This window comes from Eretmochelys imbricata, chromosome 14 (genome assembly GCF_965152235.1).
Source record: "Eretmochelys imbricata isolate rEreImb1 chromosome 14, rEreImb1.hap1, whole genome shotgun sequence".
In the NCBI taxonomy this organism is placed as follows: domain Eukaryota; kingdom Metazoa; phylum Chordata; order Testudines; family Cheloniidae; genus Eretmochelys; species Eretmochelys imbricata.
Window position 1 is genome coordinate 55,670,918 of NC_135585.1, and position 18,596 is coordinate 55,689,513.

At 48.0% G+C, this 18,596-nt stretch overlaps 1 protein-coding gene across 1 annotated transcript; it reads left to right on the forward strand.

Moving 5' to 3' along the window:
• Positions 1 to 404: 404 nt before the first annotated feature.
• LOC144274207 (major histocompatibility complex class I-related protein 1-like) lies at positions 405 to 15,763 on the forward strand. Its single transcript, XM_077832837.1, has 6 exons — positions 405 to 420; positions 4,800 to 5,063; positions 6,690 to 6,965; positions 11,490 to 11,765; positions 14,841 to 14,948; positions 15,643 to 15,763. The coding sequence occupies exons 1-6, from the start codon at positions 405 to 407 to the stop codon at positions 15,687 to 15,689; spliced, it is 987 nt and encodes a 328-aa protein (XP_077688963.1). The 3' UTR covers positions 15,690 to 15,763.
• Positions 15,764 to 18,596: the final 2,833 nt, after the last annotated feature.

Here is an 18,596-nt window from a genome sequence, read left to right on the forward strand (position 1 = left end):
GCAAAATAAACCACACAGGGTGTGGGCAGGAATGGGTTATATGTCTAGGGGCAGTGTGGTGCAGAGTAGGGCACAAAAACCCACAGATCCAACCCGCCTGGGGCCGTTTTCAGCTCCCTCGGGATGTGCATAAGCAGCATTTCAGCTCCAGGTTTCTGGGCTGCGGCGTGCTCTGGGGCTGGCTACAGAAATGGCAAAGAACCAGCTTTCATTGCTCTCATACGGGCAAACACGCTGCACGATTTTACCCCGGCCCCCCCTCGGAAATCCCCGGGGAAAGCAGAAAGCAGCCCCGAGCAGGCAGAGGCGGGCGCTGTTGCAAAATTACACCGGGGACCGGGGGGGGCCCTGTCCGCGGAGCGGCTCCCTCTGCACAGGGGCGTTAACCCTGTAGCAGTGCCGGGATGAGGAGCGGGGCAGGTACCCCCCGAGGACAGGGGAGCATGGCGCCAGGGCAGTCCAGGCGCAGGGACACAGGCTGAGCCGGGGGTCGGTTTGCAGCCTAGCTCCAGGGCGAGGTGGCGACCATGTAGTCACGGGGCTCGGCCCGCGGGGACGCCCCGGCTGCGCCCAAAAGGCTGCTCTCAGTTTCCAGCCGAGTCGGTAACCTTCCCGGGCGGGTTCTGCCCAGAGACCGGTGACGGAGGCTGGCTCCGTCTGTCGCTATTGGAGGGACCGGCCCCTCTCGCCCAATCCCTGCAGAGGGGGAGCCCCAGGCTCCGCGCCCCGGGAGATCAGCGCGCTGCGAGGCGGAGGGGCGCAGCCGTCGGGGCGGCGGAGAGAAGGGCCCCGCTGAGGATGGGGGCGCGGGAGACCAGCCTGTGTTTGTTCCTCCTCCTCCTCCCCCTGGGGGCCTTAGCCGTCAAGGGACGGGGTTCCCGTGAGTATCCGGGGTTACCCCCGGGGGTGGGGCCCGGGGGCGTCTGGGAGAGGGAATCTGGGCACCGGGCTGGGCTGGGTCGGGCGGGGTCCGGGGGCTTGGCGGCATTGCGGGTTTATTGTGTTCCCATGGTTATTTGTCAGCATGTTTTCATTTTTGTTGATTTAAATGGTCGCAGTTCTGAGAAATGGGGGGAGGGGCGGGGGACAGCCAGTTGTGTTGTGTCCCCCGACGTTAAGACACAAAGTGAAGACTGAGAAGTACTCGTGGCACCTTAGAGACTAACCCATTTATTTGAGCATGAGCTTTCCTGAGCTACAGCTCACTTCATCGGATGACGAAAGCTGATGCTCAAATAAATGGGTTAGTTTCTAAGGTGAGCCCTCCTGTTCTTTTTGTAGCGATAATCACAATGGCCCATTTCCAACCGTTGACAAGAAGGTGAGAGTAACAGTAAGGGGGGATTAAACCCGGGGAAATAGTTTTACTTTGTGTAATGACCCATCCACTCCCAGTCTTGATTCAAGCCTAAATTAATTGTATCCAGTTTGCAAATTAATTCCAATTCAGCAGTCTCTCCTTGGAGTCTGTTTTTGAAGTTTTTTTTGTTGAAGAATTGCCACTTCTAGGTCTGTAATCGAGTGACCAGAGAGATTGAAGTGTTCTCCGACTGGTTTTTGAATGTTATAATTCTTGACGTCTGATTTTGTCCATTTATTCTTTTACGTAGAGACTGTCCAGTTTGACCAATGTGCATGGCAGAGGGGCATTGCTGGCACATGATGGCATAGATCACATTGGTAGATGTGCAGGTGAACGAGCCTCTGATAGCGTGGCTGATGTGATTAGGCCCTATGATGGTGTCCCCTGAATAGATATGTGGGCACAGTTGGCAACAGGCTTTGTTGCAAGGATAGGTTCCTGGGTTAGTGGTTCTGTTGTGTGGTGTGTGGTTGCTGGTGAGTATTTGCTTCAGGCTGGGGGGCTGTCTGTAAGCAAGGACTGGCCTGTCTCCCAAGATCTGTGAGAGTGATGGGTTGTCCTTCAGGATAGGTTGTAGATCCTTGATGATGCGCTGTAGAGGTTTTAGTTGGGGGCTGAAGGTGATGGCTAGTGGCGTTCTGTTATTTTCTTTGTTGGGCCTGTTCTGTAGTAGGTGACTTCTGGGAACTCTTCTGGCTCTATCAATCTGTTTCTTCACTTCAGCAGGTGGGTATTGTAGTTGTAAGAACGCTTGACAGAGATCTTGTAGGTGTTTGTCTCTGTCTGAGGGGTTGGAGCAAATGCGGTTGTATCATACAGCTTGGCTGTAGACAATAAATTGTGTGGTGTGGTCTGGATGAAAGCTGGAGGCATGTAGATAAGTATAGCAGTCAGTAGGTTTCCGATACAGGGTGGTGTTTATGTGACCATTACTGATTAGCAACTCTGTCCACATATCTATTCAGGGGACACCATCATAGGACCTAATCACATCAGCCACACCATCAGGGGCTCGTTCACCTGCGCATCTATCAATGTGATCTATGCCATCATGGGCCAGCAATGCCCCTCTGCCATGTACATTGGCCAAACCGGGCAGTCTCTATGTAAAAGAATAAATGGACACAAATCAGACATCAAGAATTATAACATTCAAAAACCAGTCAGAGAACACTTCAATCTCCCTGGTCACTCAATTACAGACCTAAGAGTCTCAATATTACAACAAAAAACCCTATAAATAAATAAATATAAAAACAAAAACTCAAGTCAGGCGATTATATCAGAATCATAGAAACATAGGGTTAGAAGGGACCACAAGGGTCATCTAGTCTAACCCCCTGCCAAGATGCAGGATTTGTTGTGTCTAAGCCATCCCAGACAGATGGCTATCCAGCCTCTTTGGAAATCCTCTAGTGAAGGAGCCTCCCCAACCTTCCTAGGCGTCGGTTCTATTGTCCTACTTTTCTTACAGTTAGGAAGTTTTTCCTGAGATTTAATCTAAATCTGCTGTTCTGTAGTTTGAACCCATTGCCCCTTGTCCTGCCCTCTGTGGCAAGAGAGAACAACTTTTCTCCATCTTTTTTGTGGCAGCCTTTCAAGTATTTGAAGACCACTAGCTCCCCCCCCCCCCCCATCTCCTCTTTTCCAAACTAAACATACGCAGTTCTTTCAGCCTTTGCTCACAGGGCTTGCATTCCATCCCTTTTTCTTTGTTGCTGGCCTCTTTATCCTTTCCAGTTTCTCTACATCTTTTCTATACATTGGTGATCAAAATTGGACACAGTGCTCCAGCTGAGGCCTAACCAGCGCTGAGTAGAGAGGTACTTGCATACTATACCTCTGTTAATGCAACCTAAAATTGCTTTTGCCTTTTTTTTTTTTTTGCAATAGTATCTCATTGCTAACTCATGAATATCAGCTTTCATTTAAAAAAAATTTGCATTTACCCCCTTTTGTTGCAAAGAAACACTTGAAAATGTGACCTAAGTGTGTGTAAGTGACACCAGGGGTTCTGCTAAGGTATTGTTCTCAGGGGCTTGCACACACTGAGCCCTCTGCTCAGGTGTGTGGGGCTGGGTCCTCCTTCCTCTACTTAGATCCAGCCCATCTGAAGGCAGTGAGCAGTGTTACAGGGGGAGGCCCAACATGCCACAGTGAGTCCACAGCTCACTGACCCCAAGATAGGTTTATTGGAAACCAAATCGCCTAGTAAGCCTTGTGGAGAGGGAGCGGAGGAATGAAGCATGGACACCATTCAGCCTCCTAAAGCTCAGGAGAGGGGCTAACAGCAGTAGGCCCACAGGAGGTTGTAAATGCCCCCTAGCTTCCTTCTTTCTCTAGTCCATCACTTCACACCCCCACAGATCTCTCAAGCATTTTCAGGAGAGGGTTAGGGTTAAACATTATTACCTCAACATGCCTAGTTAAACATTTTTAAGGCTCAAGTACTGGAGAGAAGGCACAGGAGTGTGAGAGAAGGAAGGGCGTGAGTGGGAGAAGGTCAGAGACATTCCATGCTTCCAATGGACCTTCTCAAGCCCATAGAAAGGAGAAGCGACATATCTTCGGAGCCTTATTGGTTTCCCACATGGTCTTGTGAGCCTTAGGAGGGAGGCTGACAAACTTCCTGAGCTTTTTGATAGGAAAAAGATGTTTTTCCATTGACAAGTCTCCCTAGTAATCAGATTAGTTTCAGTTCTGTCTCTGCAAGGAAAAGGACTGGACCAGAGGCTGTCTTGTTTTGTTTAAATTGAAGTTTAGTGCTCCAGTAGAGCCCCTGACATGCTTCACTGAGGTTGCCAACATTGATTTTTCCATTGTGTAGCTCCTAAGTAAAGTTTAATAACTTCTAATAGGTTAGGTTGCTGTTCAAAATTATGTTCAAGGCAGTAGATCTGATAGGAGAGTCCATTGAACTTGAATTTAATTCTATCTTTCAGGATTTTAGTCGCAATAAAGTGGCAAAAAAAAAGCTTTATTAGTCATAAGGAACTGTGCTTACCTGGAGTATTTTGGGGGTTTCTGATTTGGGAATCACACATCTGATTCACTAAGTTTTGCAGAAAAATCTTACTTCAACCTTTGATAAAACCTATCAGTTTTGAGGCCAATATAACTATTTTGGGTTTGTTTGTTTTTTTTAGCAGGGAAGGGGGAAAAAAGTTGTTTATAGTGGAAACTCAGTCCTTGCAGTTTGTAAGCCACAAGGGGACAAATATGAATATTAATTCTTGTGTATTCTGTTATATTTAGTGTTAGGTTACTCTCTATGATTGCTCCTTTACAGTTGGTTTTAGGAAAACCCCTGTATTCCTCTTCCTGTGGTTTTGTGAAAATAAGTCAGGGGAAGGGAGTAGCTCTTAGTGTTGTTTGGGCAGCTTGGAGAAGGTCAGTAATAGTGATCCCGCCTTTTCTCTCTCTCTCTCTCTCTCAGCAACTCATTCCCTGCGATATTTCGTAACTGCAGTCTCTGATCCTGAACCTGGACTCCCAGCATATGTCTCTGTTGGGTATCTCAATGACAACCCCTTCGTTGAGTGTGACAGTGACAGTGGGCTGTATCAACCACGAGCTCAGTGGATAAAGGACAATGTGGATGCTGACTACTGGGAGCGTGGTACCAATCGTGGAATCACAAAACAGCAGGTGTACAAAGGCAACATAAGAATTTTAATGGAGCGGTACAATCAGACTGGGGGTGAGTTTCAGAGAAATAACCTACCCTACAGGCCTAATGGAGAGGGGAATATTTATAGTGCTTGTGTGTTAGTTACCCTGACTTCACAGCTGGTCATCTCTAGATCACATCCCTCATTTCACTTCCATGTATGTTTTATTAGACCTGAGGCACAACATAGAAAGTACAAGGAAAGAGCAGAAGGAGAATCATTCTGCTCAGGATGGCATTTCCCAGATAGAAACGCACTGTGCCTGACTCTCATCTGTCCTGCACCTTGTGTCATCATTTACACCTCTGAAAAGTGGGTGAAAAATAGTACAGTGCCAGAATTCTCCATTCACAAAGGTGGAAATATTTTACGCTCACTTTGCATTCCCTAGGCTGAATCCCCAAAATCACCGGAGCAGAATTCCTCTTTAAACCACATTTACATCCCCCAGTCCTGGGTCTGGTTCACATTCCCCACTCCCAGCCTTAGGACGGCTGTACAGTGTGCCAGTTTGCAGCAGCCCTTGAGGGGCTATTACTTCAGATGGGGGTTACGCTGTAGCCACAATCTCTCTCCACAACCCTCCCCCTCCACCAGGACTTGAGCCCTGGTCTACACCACAAAATTACTTCAGTATAACTATGTTGCTCAGGGGTGTGAATAATCCATACCCCTGAGTGATGTAGTTATACTGACTTACCCACTGGTGTGGGCGGCGCTATGTTGGCATGAGAGCTTCTCCCACTGGCATAGCTACCACCTCTCACAGAGGTGGATACAGCCAACAGGTGAAGCTCTCTCCCATCAGCTTTGAGCGTCTTCATTTACACCCTACAGCAGTGCAGCTGCACTGATGCAGCGTTTCTAGTTTCAGAGTAACAGCCGTGTTAGTCTGTATTCGCAAAAAGAAAAGGAGGACTTGTGGCACCTTAGAGACTAATCAATTTATTGGAGCATGAGCTTTCGTGAGCTACAGCTCACTTCATCGGATGCATACCGTGGAAACTGCAGCAGACTTTATATATACACAGAGAATATGAAACAATACCTCCTCCCACCCCACTGTCCTGCTGGTAATAGCTTATCTAAAGTGATCAACCACCTGATGATCACTTTAGATAAGCTATTACCAGCAGGACAGTGGGGTGGGAGGAGGTATTTTTTCATATTCTCTGTGTATAAATAAAGTCTGCTGCAGTTTCCACGGCATGCATCCGATGAAGTGAGCTGTAGCTCACGAAAGCTCATGCTCAAATAAATTGGTTAGTCTCTAAGGTGCCACAAGTACTCCTTTTCTTTTAGCGTTTCTAGTGTCGACCTGCGTGAGAAAGTGGGGAGGTCTACAGCCAGCTATTCAGCTCTGTACCCTCCAGGTTTGTCCCCACCTTGAGTAAATTTTCCCTTGCCCAATTAGGGATGCTTTAGAGACCCTTTGTCCCACCTAGTGGCACAAAGGAGCCATATTAGAGGCCAGGGTGTAGCCAATATAATTGATTAAAGGGCATTTTAGTTTTCAAAATAGTTAAATTAACTTCTTCTAACTATGTATAATGGGAATTGCACTTCTAAGTCACATAGGTATTTTTTTGAAATCCCACTGCACTGCATGCCTAGTTGTAAGTGACTGCAGGATCAGGCTCTTGTGTGCATTTCAGGGTTTCACACTCTGCAGCACAAGAGTGGCTGTGAGATTCGGGAGGATGGCAGCATTGGAGGGTTCCGGCAATTTGCATATGATGGGGACGACTTCCTCAGCTTCGATATGAACACTTACACGTGGGTAGCCGCGGTCAAGGAAGCTGAGATCACGCAGCGCAGATGGAATGAGGATACAGCCGATCTTCAGTATCGGAAGCAGTACACAGAGAAGGAGTGTATTGAGTGGCTAACAAAATACCGCCAGTATGGGAAGGAGGCTCTTCAAGAGAGAGGTGAGGGGTGAATTAGTAGAACACGGGCATACCCTAGAGCAGTGGTAACCAAACAGTTGATCCTAGAGACTCTCCCTTTGGATCGGGATCTCCGGCAGTGCAGTGGGGCTTCCACTAAGGCAGGTTCCCTGCCTGCCCTGGCCCCACGCTGCTCCTGGAAGCTGCCAGCACGCCCCCGCAGCCTGCGGGGTGGGGCTGGGCAGGGGTCTCTGTGCACTGCTCCTGCCTGCAAACACCGCCCCCACAGCTCCCATTGTCTGGGAACGGGAAACTGTGACCAATGGGAGCTATGAGGGCAGTCCCGCACCCCAACACTCTGCCCCAGCCCCAAACCCCCTCCTGCACCCAAACTCCCTCCCAGAGCTTGCACCCCTCACCCCCTCCTGCACCCCTGCCCCAGGCTCAGCCTGGAGCCACCTCCCACACTGCAAACCCCTCAGCCCCAGCCCAGAACCCGCACCCCCTCCAGAGCCCCACCCCAGCCTGGTGAAAGTGAGCAAGGGTTGGGGAGAGTGAGCAATGGGGGGGAGGGGAGGGGGAGATGGAGTGAGCAGGGCAGGAGTTCGGGGAAGGGCGGGATAGATCCTGGGTTGCCCTTATATTCAAAAAGTGATCTTGGGTGTAAAAAGGTTGGAGACCACTGCCCTAGCGCTATAGATGGTGGGTATAATAGGCCAGGGGAAACTAAGCCTCATCTGTGGCTCAGCCGTCAACCCCGCCGCCTTTGAGAGTGCGGACACCTGGGCTGTGGTGGCCCCGCCTGGGCTCAACCCCGGATGCCCCATCCTGCTTTTCCGCGGTGGCCCTGCCCACGCTCCACCTCTTCCCGTCCCTGCTTTGCCCCTCTCCTGAGGCACCCGCTGCTCGTGAGTCCCTCCCTTCCTCCATGGGGTGGAAGAGAGGAGGGACACGGTGAACAGTGGGGGTCTCAGGGAAGGCGGGGTGGAGGGGACTTGAGGTGTGAGAGGGCCAAGTGTGAGTGGGGCCTGGCATAGGCGCCAGCTCCGTGGGTGCTCCGGGGGACAGAGGGGGGGCGTCAAGCACCCGTCGGTGGGAGCAGAAGTCAGTGCCTATGGGGCCTGGGGCAGAGCGGGAGTGGAGTGTGGGCAGGGCCTCAGGAGGCAGCCACACAGGGAGCGGGGCCATGGTCTGGGCACCAGGGGAGCTTCCAGCACTGGGGCCAGGCTCTCTAAATGCTAGAGCAGTGTTTCTCAACGACCAGTCCATGAGATCTCCCTCCACAGTTTAGGAAGGCAGTAAGCTGGTCTCTGGTATCAAAAAGGTCGTGAAACACTGCCCGAGACTTAGTAATAGGGTATTTCCCCTCTCCTGTTTCAGAGAATCTCTGTCCAATCCTGATCTGAATGGCAAAGGGGAGCAGTTTAGCTGATCTATGTCCACCTCCCATCCTGTGTCTGAGTGGTAAAGGAATCAGAGACACCCATCACAGTGACTAAATCATTTGTCTATAAATCTCTTCTCAATGTAGCTTCCATTTCTAAGTTATTATTATTATACTATTATATATTATTATTACTACGAGCCCCAGACATGGCACAGGACCCCATTGAGCTAGGTGCTGTACGAACACAGGACAAAGACTGTCCATGCCCCAAGGAGCTTCTAACTTGGAAGGGAAGAGAATGTTTCTCACTCAAGGAGTCTCTGGTTCCTCCAGTACATACTGAGACCTTCCTCAGATTAAACTTCAGTGTTCCCAAACTCCTGTTTCAGCCCGTGCTGTACAAATTCCCTTATTTCTCTTCCACTTTCTGTCCTAGAAGGTCATAAGAGCTTTACAAGAGGGAAAACCCGCAAAGGTCTCCACCAGCACTCTCCTTGCTCAGTCAGGGGGTCTTCTAAGACACCTATCACCTTGGTATCATGAGCACTGACCTTCAGTTATTGACCTCCCCTGCTGCTTACACCATCAGAATGGAATGAGCTCCCTGTTCTAAAAAGTTCAGTTCCATCAGTTTCACAAATCAGTGTCACTTTTGTCTCTTTAAATAGTTTCTCTGACTCCAGTATTTATTTACGCCAAGTATTGCAAAATCATGATTCAGGCCCAAAAAAATCATGAGATTTGCTTAAATCATGAGAGGGTTTGTTTTTTTTTCAGTGTGAGGTTCTTTTTATTTGTCTTCTGGTTACTGAGGGCTTGTGTATGCATGAAAATTGACCACAGCAGCTATTGCAGAATGGATCCCGTTCTGGAATAAGTGTGTCCACATGGGGAATTATTCCAGAACAATCGCAGAATAGAATAGCCATTGTGCTCAATTTCCCTGTGTAGATAAGCCTTTAGTCTCTAGGGTTTACGTTTCCAAGCTTTTCTTCTCAACCATAAAGCTTAGAGCGGTCGATTAATCACAGTTAACTCACGCGATTGATTTTTTTTGAGTTAATCACAATTAAAAAAATTAACTGTGATTAATTGCACTGTTAAACAATAGAATACCAGTTGAAGTGTATTAAATATTTTGGATGTTTTCCTACATTTTCATATATATATTGTATTCTGTGTTGTAATTGGAATCAAAGTGTATATTATTTTTTATTACAAATATTTGCATTGTAAAAATGATAAAAGAAATAGTATTTTTCAATTCACCTCGTACAAGTACTGTAGTGCAATCTCTTTATCGTGAAAGCGCAACTTACAAATGTAGATTTTTTTTATTACATATCTGCAGTCAAAAACAAAACTAAAATTCAGAGCCTACAAGTCCATTCAGTCCTACTTCTTGGTCAACCAATCGCTCAGACAAACAAGTTTGTTTACATTTACAGGAGATAATGCTGCCCTCTTCTTACGTACAATGTCACCAGGAAGTGAGAACAGGTGTTTGCATGGCAATTTTGTAGCCGGCATTGCAAGATATTTACATGCCAGATGTGCTAAACATCCGTATGCCCTTCATGTTCGGCCACCATTCCAGAGGACATGCTTCTATGTTGATGACGCTAGTTAAAAAAATGCGTTAATTAAATTTGTGACAGTTCTCCCCCAAGGAGTTCAGTATGTCCCCTGCTCTGTTTTACCCGCATTCTGCCATATATTTCATGTTATTGCAGTCTCGGATGATGACCCAGCACATGTTCGTTTTAAGAACACTTTCACTGCAGATTTGACAAAACGCAATGTCAGATTTCTAAAGATAGCTACAGCATTTGACCCAAGGTTTAAGAATCTGAAGTGCCATCCAAAATCTGAGAGGGACGAGGTGTGGAGCATGCTTTCTTAAAAGAGCAACACTCTGAGTGAAAACTATAGAACTCGAACCACCGAAAAAGAAAAATCAACCTTCTGCTGGTGGCATCTGACTCAGATAATGAAAATGAACATGTGTCCGTCTGCTCTGCCTTTGGATTGTTATCGAGCAGAACCCATCATCAGCATGGGCGTGTGACCCCTGGTATGGTGGTTGAAGCATGAAGTGACATACAAATCTTTACGGCGTCTGGCACATAAATACCTTGCGATGCCAGCTACAACAGTGTCATGCAAATGCCTGTTCTCACTTTCAGGTGCCATTGTAAACAAGAAGCGGGCAGCATTATCTCCTGCAAATGTAAACAAACTTGTTTGTCTTAGCAATTGGCTGAACAAAAAGTAGGAAAGAGTGGACTTGCAGGCTCTAAAGTTTTACATTGTTTTATTTTTGAATGCAGTTATTTTGTACATAATTCTACATTTGTAAGTTCAACTTTCATGATAAAGAGATTGCACTATAGTACTTGTATTAGGTGAATTGAAAAATACTATTTCTTTTGTTTTTTTACAGTGCAAATATTTGTAATAAAAATATAAAGTGAGTACTGTACACTTTGTATTCTGTGTTGTAATTGAAATCAGTATATTTGAAAATGTAGAAAACATCCAAAAATATTTAAATAAATGGTATTCTATTATTTAACATTGCGATTAATCACGATTACTTTTTTTAATCTCTTGACAGCCCTATTAGAGACTTAATTTCTTTTATTATTATTAATGAAAGCAGAGAGTGTCCTGCAGTCCCATGACTCCAGGAGCTGGGGCTTTAAGAAAAATACCAAATATTGCAAAGGTTGGCAACACTCTTCCTGACCAGGACAGAGAGGCATGTCTTCCTTATTGGCTAGGTATCAATACAAATAAGGCAATGGAGAATTCTGGTTGCGCCGCACGGTGCCCTGAGCTGAGACTGACTGGGACCCTTCCCCCATGAGTGGTAGAGGGCTGTTCCCTGCCTGTAACTCTGACTCTCACCCCCACACACACACACACTCCACAACTTCTCTCCAGTGCTTGAGCTTCAAAATGTTTAAGTACTATTGTGAATCTAGCCCATAGGCTCTCTGAACCTTGGTTTCCCATCTGTACAATGGGGATAACAGCCCTGCCTCACCAGGGTGTTTGTGTTAGTTCTCACATTAAAGACGGTGAGTTGCTCAGATATGAAGGTAGTGGGGGCTAGATAAGTAAATTTAATGTGAGTGCTGCTGTCTAAATAACTTCCAATACCATTGGCTTTTCAGAACCCGCAGCCGTTGAGGTGTCAAGCAAGGCAACCCCTGACAGGCTCACCAGCCTCTCCTGCAGGGTCTATGGCTTCTACCCCCGGGACATCGCTGTGACCTGGATGAAAAACGGGAAGATGAGAGAGCAAGAGACTCAGCGAGGGGACATCCTACCCAGTGGGGATGGGACCTACCAAATTCAGGCAACCTTGGAGATAGATCCCAAGGAGGGAGGCCGTTACTCCTGCCTTGTGGATCACAACAGCCTGCCGGAGCCTCTCAATGTCTTCTGGGGTGAGGAGAGGGCAGAGTGCCTGTCTGGGAGAGGTGGAGGAGAATACACCAAGGGGAGGGAAGGGCTAGGGTTGAGACCCCATTGCCCTTATCGAAAGGTAAAAATCCGCCCCTCCTTTCTGGGCTGGGGCTGTAACTCCTTGGAGTCTTGTGTCTTCCCTGCCAAAAAAAAATTGTGATGTGTGTTACCACGAGAGAGCCAAAATCCTAGTTGAGACCAGGCACACAGATAGTTTTTACCTCTCAGTGACTAGCTACATAGAGGTAAAAACAACCCTTGTCTTGTTTCCACTAGGATTTTAGAGCTATCTGCATGTAAAAAACCCACCTTTTTTGCAGCGAAGGCAAGATTTACAGAATTAACTTGGACTCTTACCTGGGTGTTGCCCATAACTTGACTCCTGTCCACACACAAAAACTTCTGGCCCAAGTTTAGTTGTACTTTAAACCCGGGCTAGCTGGCCCAGCGGGGGGCGTGGGCTAAAGCCTGGATGTCACTTTTACTCGGGCTGGTAGCCCCCCTCCAATGTCCTCCAATGCCTTCCCACAATTCCCCCACACCTGCCCTGGTTGCTCCGAAGCTGAACTAAGAACACTTTTGCACAGGGACCCCAGCAGGACAGACAAGTTCTTCCACAATTCACTGGGAAAGAATCATAGAGAAGCTCAGTTCACTGCAACGCAAAGAACCATGGGATGTGTCCCCAGAAGTCCTAACAACACACATGGGAGTGCAGCACCAGTGTGGACACCATCACTTGAGTGCAAGATTACAGGGTGGCTGCTCTCACCTGGGCTAGGCTAAGCTAGGCGCTCAAATCTGGGTGCCAGTCACCTGAGTTAACTCTGCAAGTGAAGACATACGCAAGTCAAACGTAAATCATACCCACAAAGCCATATCCACATTGGTGCTGCACTAACCTGGATTAGGTGCTAGGTAGGACTTCTGGGGGCATATCCCATGATTCTTAGTGCTGTACAAAGCTGTGATGCTCTATGAATCGTTTTGAAGTTGTGACAAAGTTCCTCCTCTGCCTTGGTGGGTCCTGCGCTTATTGGCGGATTTGCTCGCCTCAGAGGTTCACGGCAGCCCTCGGTTTGGCCACTTTCGTGGCTCAAATCTGCCGTTCACTCAGTTAGCCTCATCACTGGCCAGCATGGGGAAAGGAAGAACAACAATCCCCGCAGTCTCTGCTGATCCACCTAGTGGATCGGGGAACAGGCCAGAGACCTTCCCCCCCTGGTGGAACCCACAGTCCAGGTCAACTCCTCCGGTATCAAGTAGGGAGTTGGGGGGGGAACCCAGGCCTGCCCTCTATTCCGGGTTCCAGCCCAGGGCCCTGTGGATTGCAGCTGTCTACAGTAGCTCCTGGAACAGCTGTGCAACAGCTACAACTCCCTGGGCTACTTCCCCATGGCCTCCTCCCAACCCCTTCTCTATTCTCACCACGGGACCTTCCTCCTGATGTCTGATAATGCTTGTACTTCTCAGGCTTCCAGTAGTACGCCTTCTCACTCTCAGCTGCTTCCGCCTCTTGCTCCCAGCTCCTCGCATGCATATCACAAACTGAAGTGAGCTCCTTTTTAAACCCAGGTGCCCTGATTAGCCTGATTAATTGATTCTAGCAGCTTCTTGATTGGCTGCAGGTGTTCTAATCAGCCTGTCTGCCTTAATTGTTTCCAGAAAGTTCCTGATTATTCTGGAACCTTCCCTGTTACCTGACCCAGGAAAAAGGGATCTACTTAACCTGGGGCTAATATATCTGCCTTTGATCACTTTCCTGTAGCCATCTGTGCCGACCCTGTCACAAAGTATATAGTGAGAGAACGTCTCTGCCCTTCCAGGGCCCCTGTGTGGAAGTGTTCTTAGCCCACCAAGTCAGTAAACTGAAGGTCGCAGCACACTCGGATGAGGATATTCCTCGCATTATCTCTCTTGAAGTGCTGTATAGAAGCATAGCTGGCTATGTGGGCTGTAAATGCCAAATTGGTGTATACAAACTGGTAGGTGATTTCTGGTGCAGAAGAAGGGAGGAGGTGGAAGGGCAGGAAGAAATATCTTCCCAGGGAATTGTAGGAAGACACCGATCAGCACCTGAATTAAGTAATCTGGGTTACAGCCTGCATCTACATTGCAAAGTGGGCAGGCTCCAGGCTGGGTTCTGACCCACAGCCCCAGCCAGGTAAGCTAGCCTGGGTTCAAAGTACACCCATATCTGAGTCAAAGGTTTTTGTGGGTGGACGGTAAGGGGGGGATTGGGCTAAAACCCAGGTAAAGGCCTAGGTTAACTGTGCAGTGAAGACATATGGAAAAACACCACATTCAGGTGTGTGAACGATTTCAGAGCGACTTGCAATCTAGTCAGTTTCATCAAAACCTTCACTGCCCCAGAACCCCGTTCCTGAGCAAGACACTCCTTGCACAGGCGATCTGTCTCACTCACACAACCCTGAGCCCCACCTCTATTTGGTGTTTGGGGTTTTTTTGTGTATCATTTTGTTATGTTTCAGAGTAGCAGCCGTGTTAGTCTGTATTCGCAAAAAGAACAGGAGGACTTGTGGCACCTTAGAGACTAACCAATTTATTTGAGCATGAGCTTTCGTGAGCTACAGCTCACTTCATGCTCAAATAAATTGGTTAGTCTCTAAGGTGCCACAAGTACTCCTTTTCTGTTTTGTTATGTGTGGTTCTGATGCAAAGTGGTATCTGAGCTAAAGTCTCCAGCATTCCCCTGCTTAGGATGCAATTGCACATGTTTGTGTTCATTTGGGAGACTTTGTTTTTAATCCAGTCTATGATTCATAAGCATCTATCACACTTCTGAGTTTGGGTCTTGTATTCCTTCCCTTTCCTCCCCCATCTGCACCTCAGGCTCATCAGCCTGGCTCCTGCTTTATGTAGGTCTTCTATCCTGTTCCTACCTTTCCTGGCTAGAGAGCTTGCTTTTAAAGGGACACCATCGATTTTTTTCAGTGAGTCTTTCTACCCCTGGCTCTGGGAGGGGAGTGGGGCTGTAGTGGGGCAAGAGGATTCTGGGTTTTTTTCCGTATTCACTGGCTTCTTTTCCATTTTAGAGCCGAAGTCCAATGTGATCCCCATTGTGGCTGGAGTGATTGGTGCCCTGGTGGCTGCCATAGTAACTGCAGTAGTTGGAATCATCATCTGGAGAAAGATTGGCTCAGGTAGAGGTCCTGGGGTGGGTGGGTTTTCTGCCTTCTGTGGACTGGCTGGGCCATGCAGCCCTAGGGGGAGCAGCAATACAGAGCCCAGGATCAGTGCTGTGTGACCACCCCTCTGGGGGCTGAGCCAGAGGTCCCAGGGTGGGAGCTGCTTCTGGGCCAGACCCAGACACTACACAGCAGTGGTGGGCAACCCGTGGCCCGCGGGCCGCACACGTCCCGCCAGAGTAATCCGCTGGTGGGCCACAGAGAGTTTGTTCACATTGACCATCCACGCAGCTCCCAGTGACAGTGGTTTGCTATTCCCGGCCAATGAGAGCTGTGGGAAGCGGCGCCTGCAGGCGAAGGGGCTGCTTCCCGCAGCTCCCATTGGCTGGGAACAGCAAACCGCAGCCACTGGGAGCTGCGGGCAGCCGTGCCTGCGGACGTCTGCAAAAGATCTCGCGGCCCACAATCAGATTACCCTGACTGGCCGCAGGTTGCCCACCACTGCTATAGAGTGAGGGAGGGACGCTGCTCACACTGAGATGTCTTCTTCCCTGCCCCTTGTACTTGATCTATTGTGGGCCCCTGAGTCTCTGAGCCCCAGATGTCAGTGCTAGCCTAAGGGCCTCATTTCTGGACTGTGGGGACAGACTGGAGCCATCTCCTGCCTTGGGAACCGCATTCACTGAAATCTGCCCTTCTCTCTCCGCAGGGAAAAAGGGAGCTGACTACTCACCTCCAGGTGTTGGATCATATTAAAGAAGTTCTGTATTAAAATCACAAATGAGTTTGATTCCCCATAGTTTAAATTCCAGGGTATTACTAATTCAGAGGTCTCTTGGTTTTTGGTACTGTTTCTCTCCCTCTATGTGTGAAACTTGCAAGCTGCTAATTGTGTTAGTACATTCTAAGACCGAGTCTGTTCTCAAAGCGATTCACACAGAGAGAGACTCAAAGCAATACTCTGTAACAACAGAAACAGCACCCAGAGACTCCCCGCCCTTTTGTTGTATTCATTTCGCTTTGTTAACAATTGTGATTAAAATAGAGATAGAGAATGTACGTATGTGGATGGATGCTTGGTGTGGATAATAACTAAATGATCAGGGAGGTGCCAGCCTAAGAATCCAGCGTCCATCGGCTGAAGAAGGCGTCAAGTGGAAATAACCAGAGGACCCCCCCGGAGGGCAAACTGGAATCCACCCAACTGTCTCAAGAATGGGAGAACCAAAGAACAAGATAACATCTTGGAGCCGTCAGGAATGTGCTGATTGATTCAGCCACAGCATGATGAAGCCATTCCCATAGACTGGCCTAGGAAGAAATTCCTATAAAAATGGACTCTGGAAAGTGAGAACTTTGGGGTCTGATTCTGCAAACCAACTTCCAGGAGCATCAGACGAGCATCTGGCAAGGCCCTGCTCCCTCCTCATGTCCAGTGGCTTGGCATGAGCAACTCTTAAGGCTGGTAACTATGATAACAACCTTGCAGAACCTGTGTGTATGTGTGTATGAATGAATGTGTGAATAAATATGAGATTGAATGGAATGTTATAGCTATAACTAGCTGCTTACTATGATTCTTTCTATATTCACAATAAATGTGGCATTTTGCCTTTTCCCCTTTAATAAGATCCTGCTGGTTTTTATTTTATTGGTGTAAGCAGAGTCAGGATGAGCTCCACCCTGACATCTGGAGGTGAGGTGTGGCAAGTTGTGGAAAAGAATTTCAGGGGCCGATCTCATTTGCATAGGCACACCCACCCCGCCTAGAAGGAGGCCAGAGCTGCCCAAATGGTCGTTTGGCTGCTGTGGGATCCCCAGTGTCTCTGTTATTGGGGCAGGAAGAATAAATTGTTATTACCCTGATTATGGGAATTGAGGACAGTGGAACTGTAGTTGGCGTTTTGTTATGATGGAGGGACTCGCCATCAACTAAGTAGCACTCGCTAGGCAAGAGACATGGGGTCCAAAACTCTGTGAATGGAGAGAGGCTGGGGGCAGATATTAATACTTGGTGGTCTGGGCCCCTGGTGAGGGCCTTACATGTTAATTGCACTTCCTCCTCTCTCCACTGTGGAATATCAGAGCTAATTTTGTTTCCATTAGGAGTCTAGTTACAGGCTGCTGAGCTGAATTCCCTTTGGGCCAATGGTGCACCAGCCCTGAGGCTCCCCTACCACAAGCTGAAATCACAAAAGAGCTAAACTTACTAAGAGCTGAAATCACTGAGCGTTGCGTTAAGTAGTGGGGGAGCCTGAAGCTATATGGTGGAGCAGTTTGCGGGAGGGTGAGCGGAGCGGCTGGTGGAGCAGAGCAGTTTGCGGGACGGAGAGAGCAGCTCATGGGACAGCTGGCAGAGTGGAGCCCCATGGAGAGGTGGGGCCATCAGATTTGGACCTCGTAAGGTGTCCCTTAACCCTCCCCCACACACACACACACAATCTCCACCCAGGTTGGGAGGTAAAACTCTGCAGATAAACTTTCGAACTCTGGGGCTGCCCTGACCAGGGACAGAGACTTTTGGGTTGTTGGACTTTTGGGACTTTGAGTGATTTGGGGTTGCTGGACTCAAGAACCAAAGGGAAAGGACACGCCCCAATTTGCTTGGGGTGGGTTTTTTGCTCATGGGTTGTGTTAGGAATCCTGTTGGTGGTGTTTCCCCAACATAATGCCACATTGTTTCTCTCTGTTATTAAAAGGCTTTTTGCTACACTCAGACTCTGTGCTTGCGAGAGGGGAAGTATTGCCTCGTGGAGGCGCCCAGCGGGGGTGGTATAGATTTCTCCCAGGTCACTGGGTGGGGGCTCGAGCCGGTTTGCATTGTGTTATTGGAATGGATCCCCTAAATATTGAACCCGGCCCTTGTTGCTGCCAACTCTGACGGGCAGAAGGGTTACATTGGTATAACACAGGGAAGTGAGAGAAACCCCCCACACACACACACCTCACCCCCTCTGAGCTACTGCCTGTGCAGCTGGTAATACTGACCTTTCTCCCCAGGTTCACACAGGCTGGAGAAAAGTCTCAGAAAGTGACATTAAAATTCCATTGTGACCTCTTCCTATCCGGTTACTCTATACTCCATGCTTGTTTCTGTAACATTTTTGGCTTAGCGCTGTAGCCCAGAAGTCCCTAGGGCTCAGAGGCAGCTCAGTGTAGCTAGGGTTAGTGATGAATTATCATCATCCAAAAAGCTAATACCCATTAATCTCATACTGCTTCTGACATTGGGTTTTTGGTGCCTGTGAAATCCAGTTACATAATCAGTGAAAGATGAAGAATGTAGAACTGATCAATGAATTTTTTTTTAATTGTTCACTTTATTAATATAACTTCATAAGTAAAGTATTATGAATGAAACAATCTTTAATTCATAAAACCAGGTACCCCAAGAACTGGCTAATTGAGTTTCACTTTCAATCCAATTGCTGCTTAAATCACTGAAACTTACACTGTTTCAACATTGTAACTTCTGTTCACTGTTTGCCATTCCTTACACTTGTCCATGGTGTAACCCAAACTCTATTTTAAAATCCTCACTCCATTTTGTAAATCCTGGTGCAAACTTCATTTTGCAAAACCCTGATGTAATCTTATTAGTTTAGTTTAGATGTGGGAATGAGGTATGTATGGATAATGGAATCAACCTCCAGCCCCAGCCTG

Coding starts and splice junctions, on each gene's coding strand:
- LOC144274207 (XM_077832837.1), top strand. Junction 5,064..6,689: donor GCGGTACAATCAGACTGGGG/GTGAGTTTCAGA, acceptor TGTGCATTTCAG/GGTTTCACACTCTGCAGCAC. Junction 6,966..11,489: donor GGAGGCTCTTCAAGAGAGAG/GTGAGGGGTGAA, acceptor TTGGCTTTTCAG/AACCCGCAGCCGTTGAGGTG.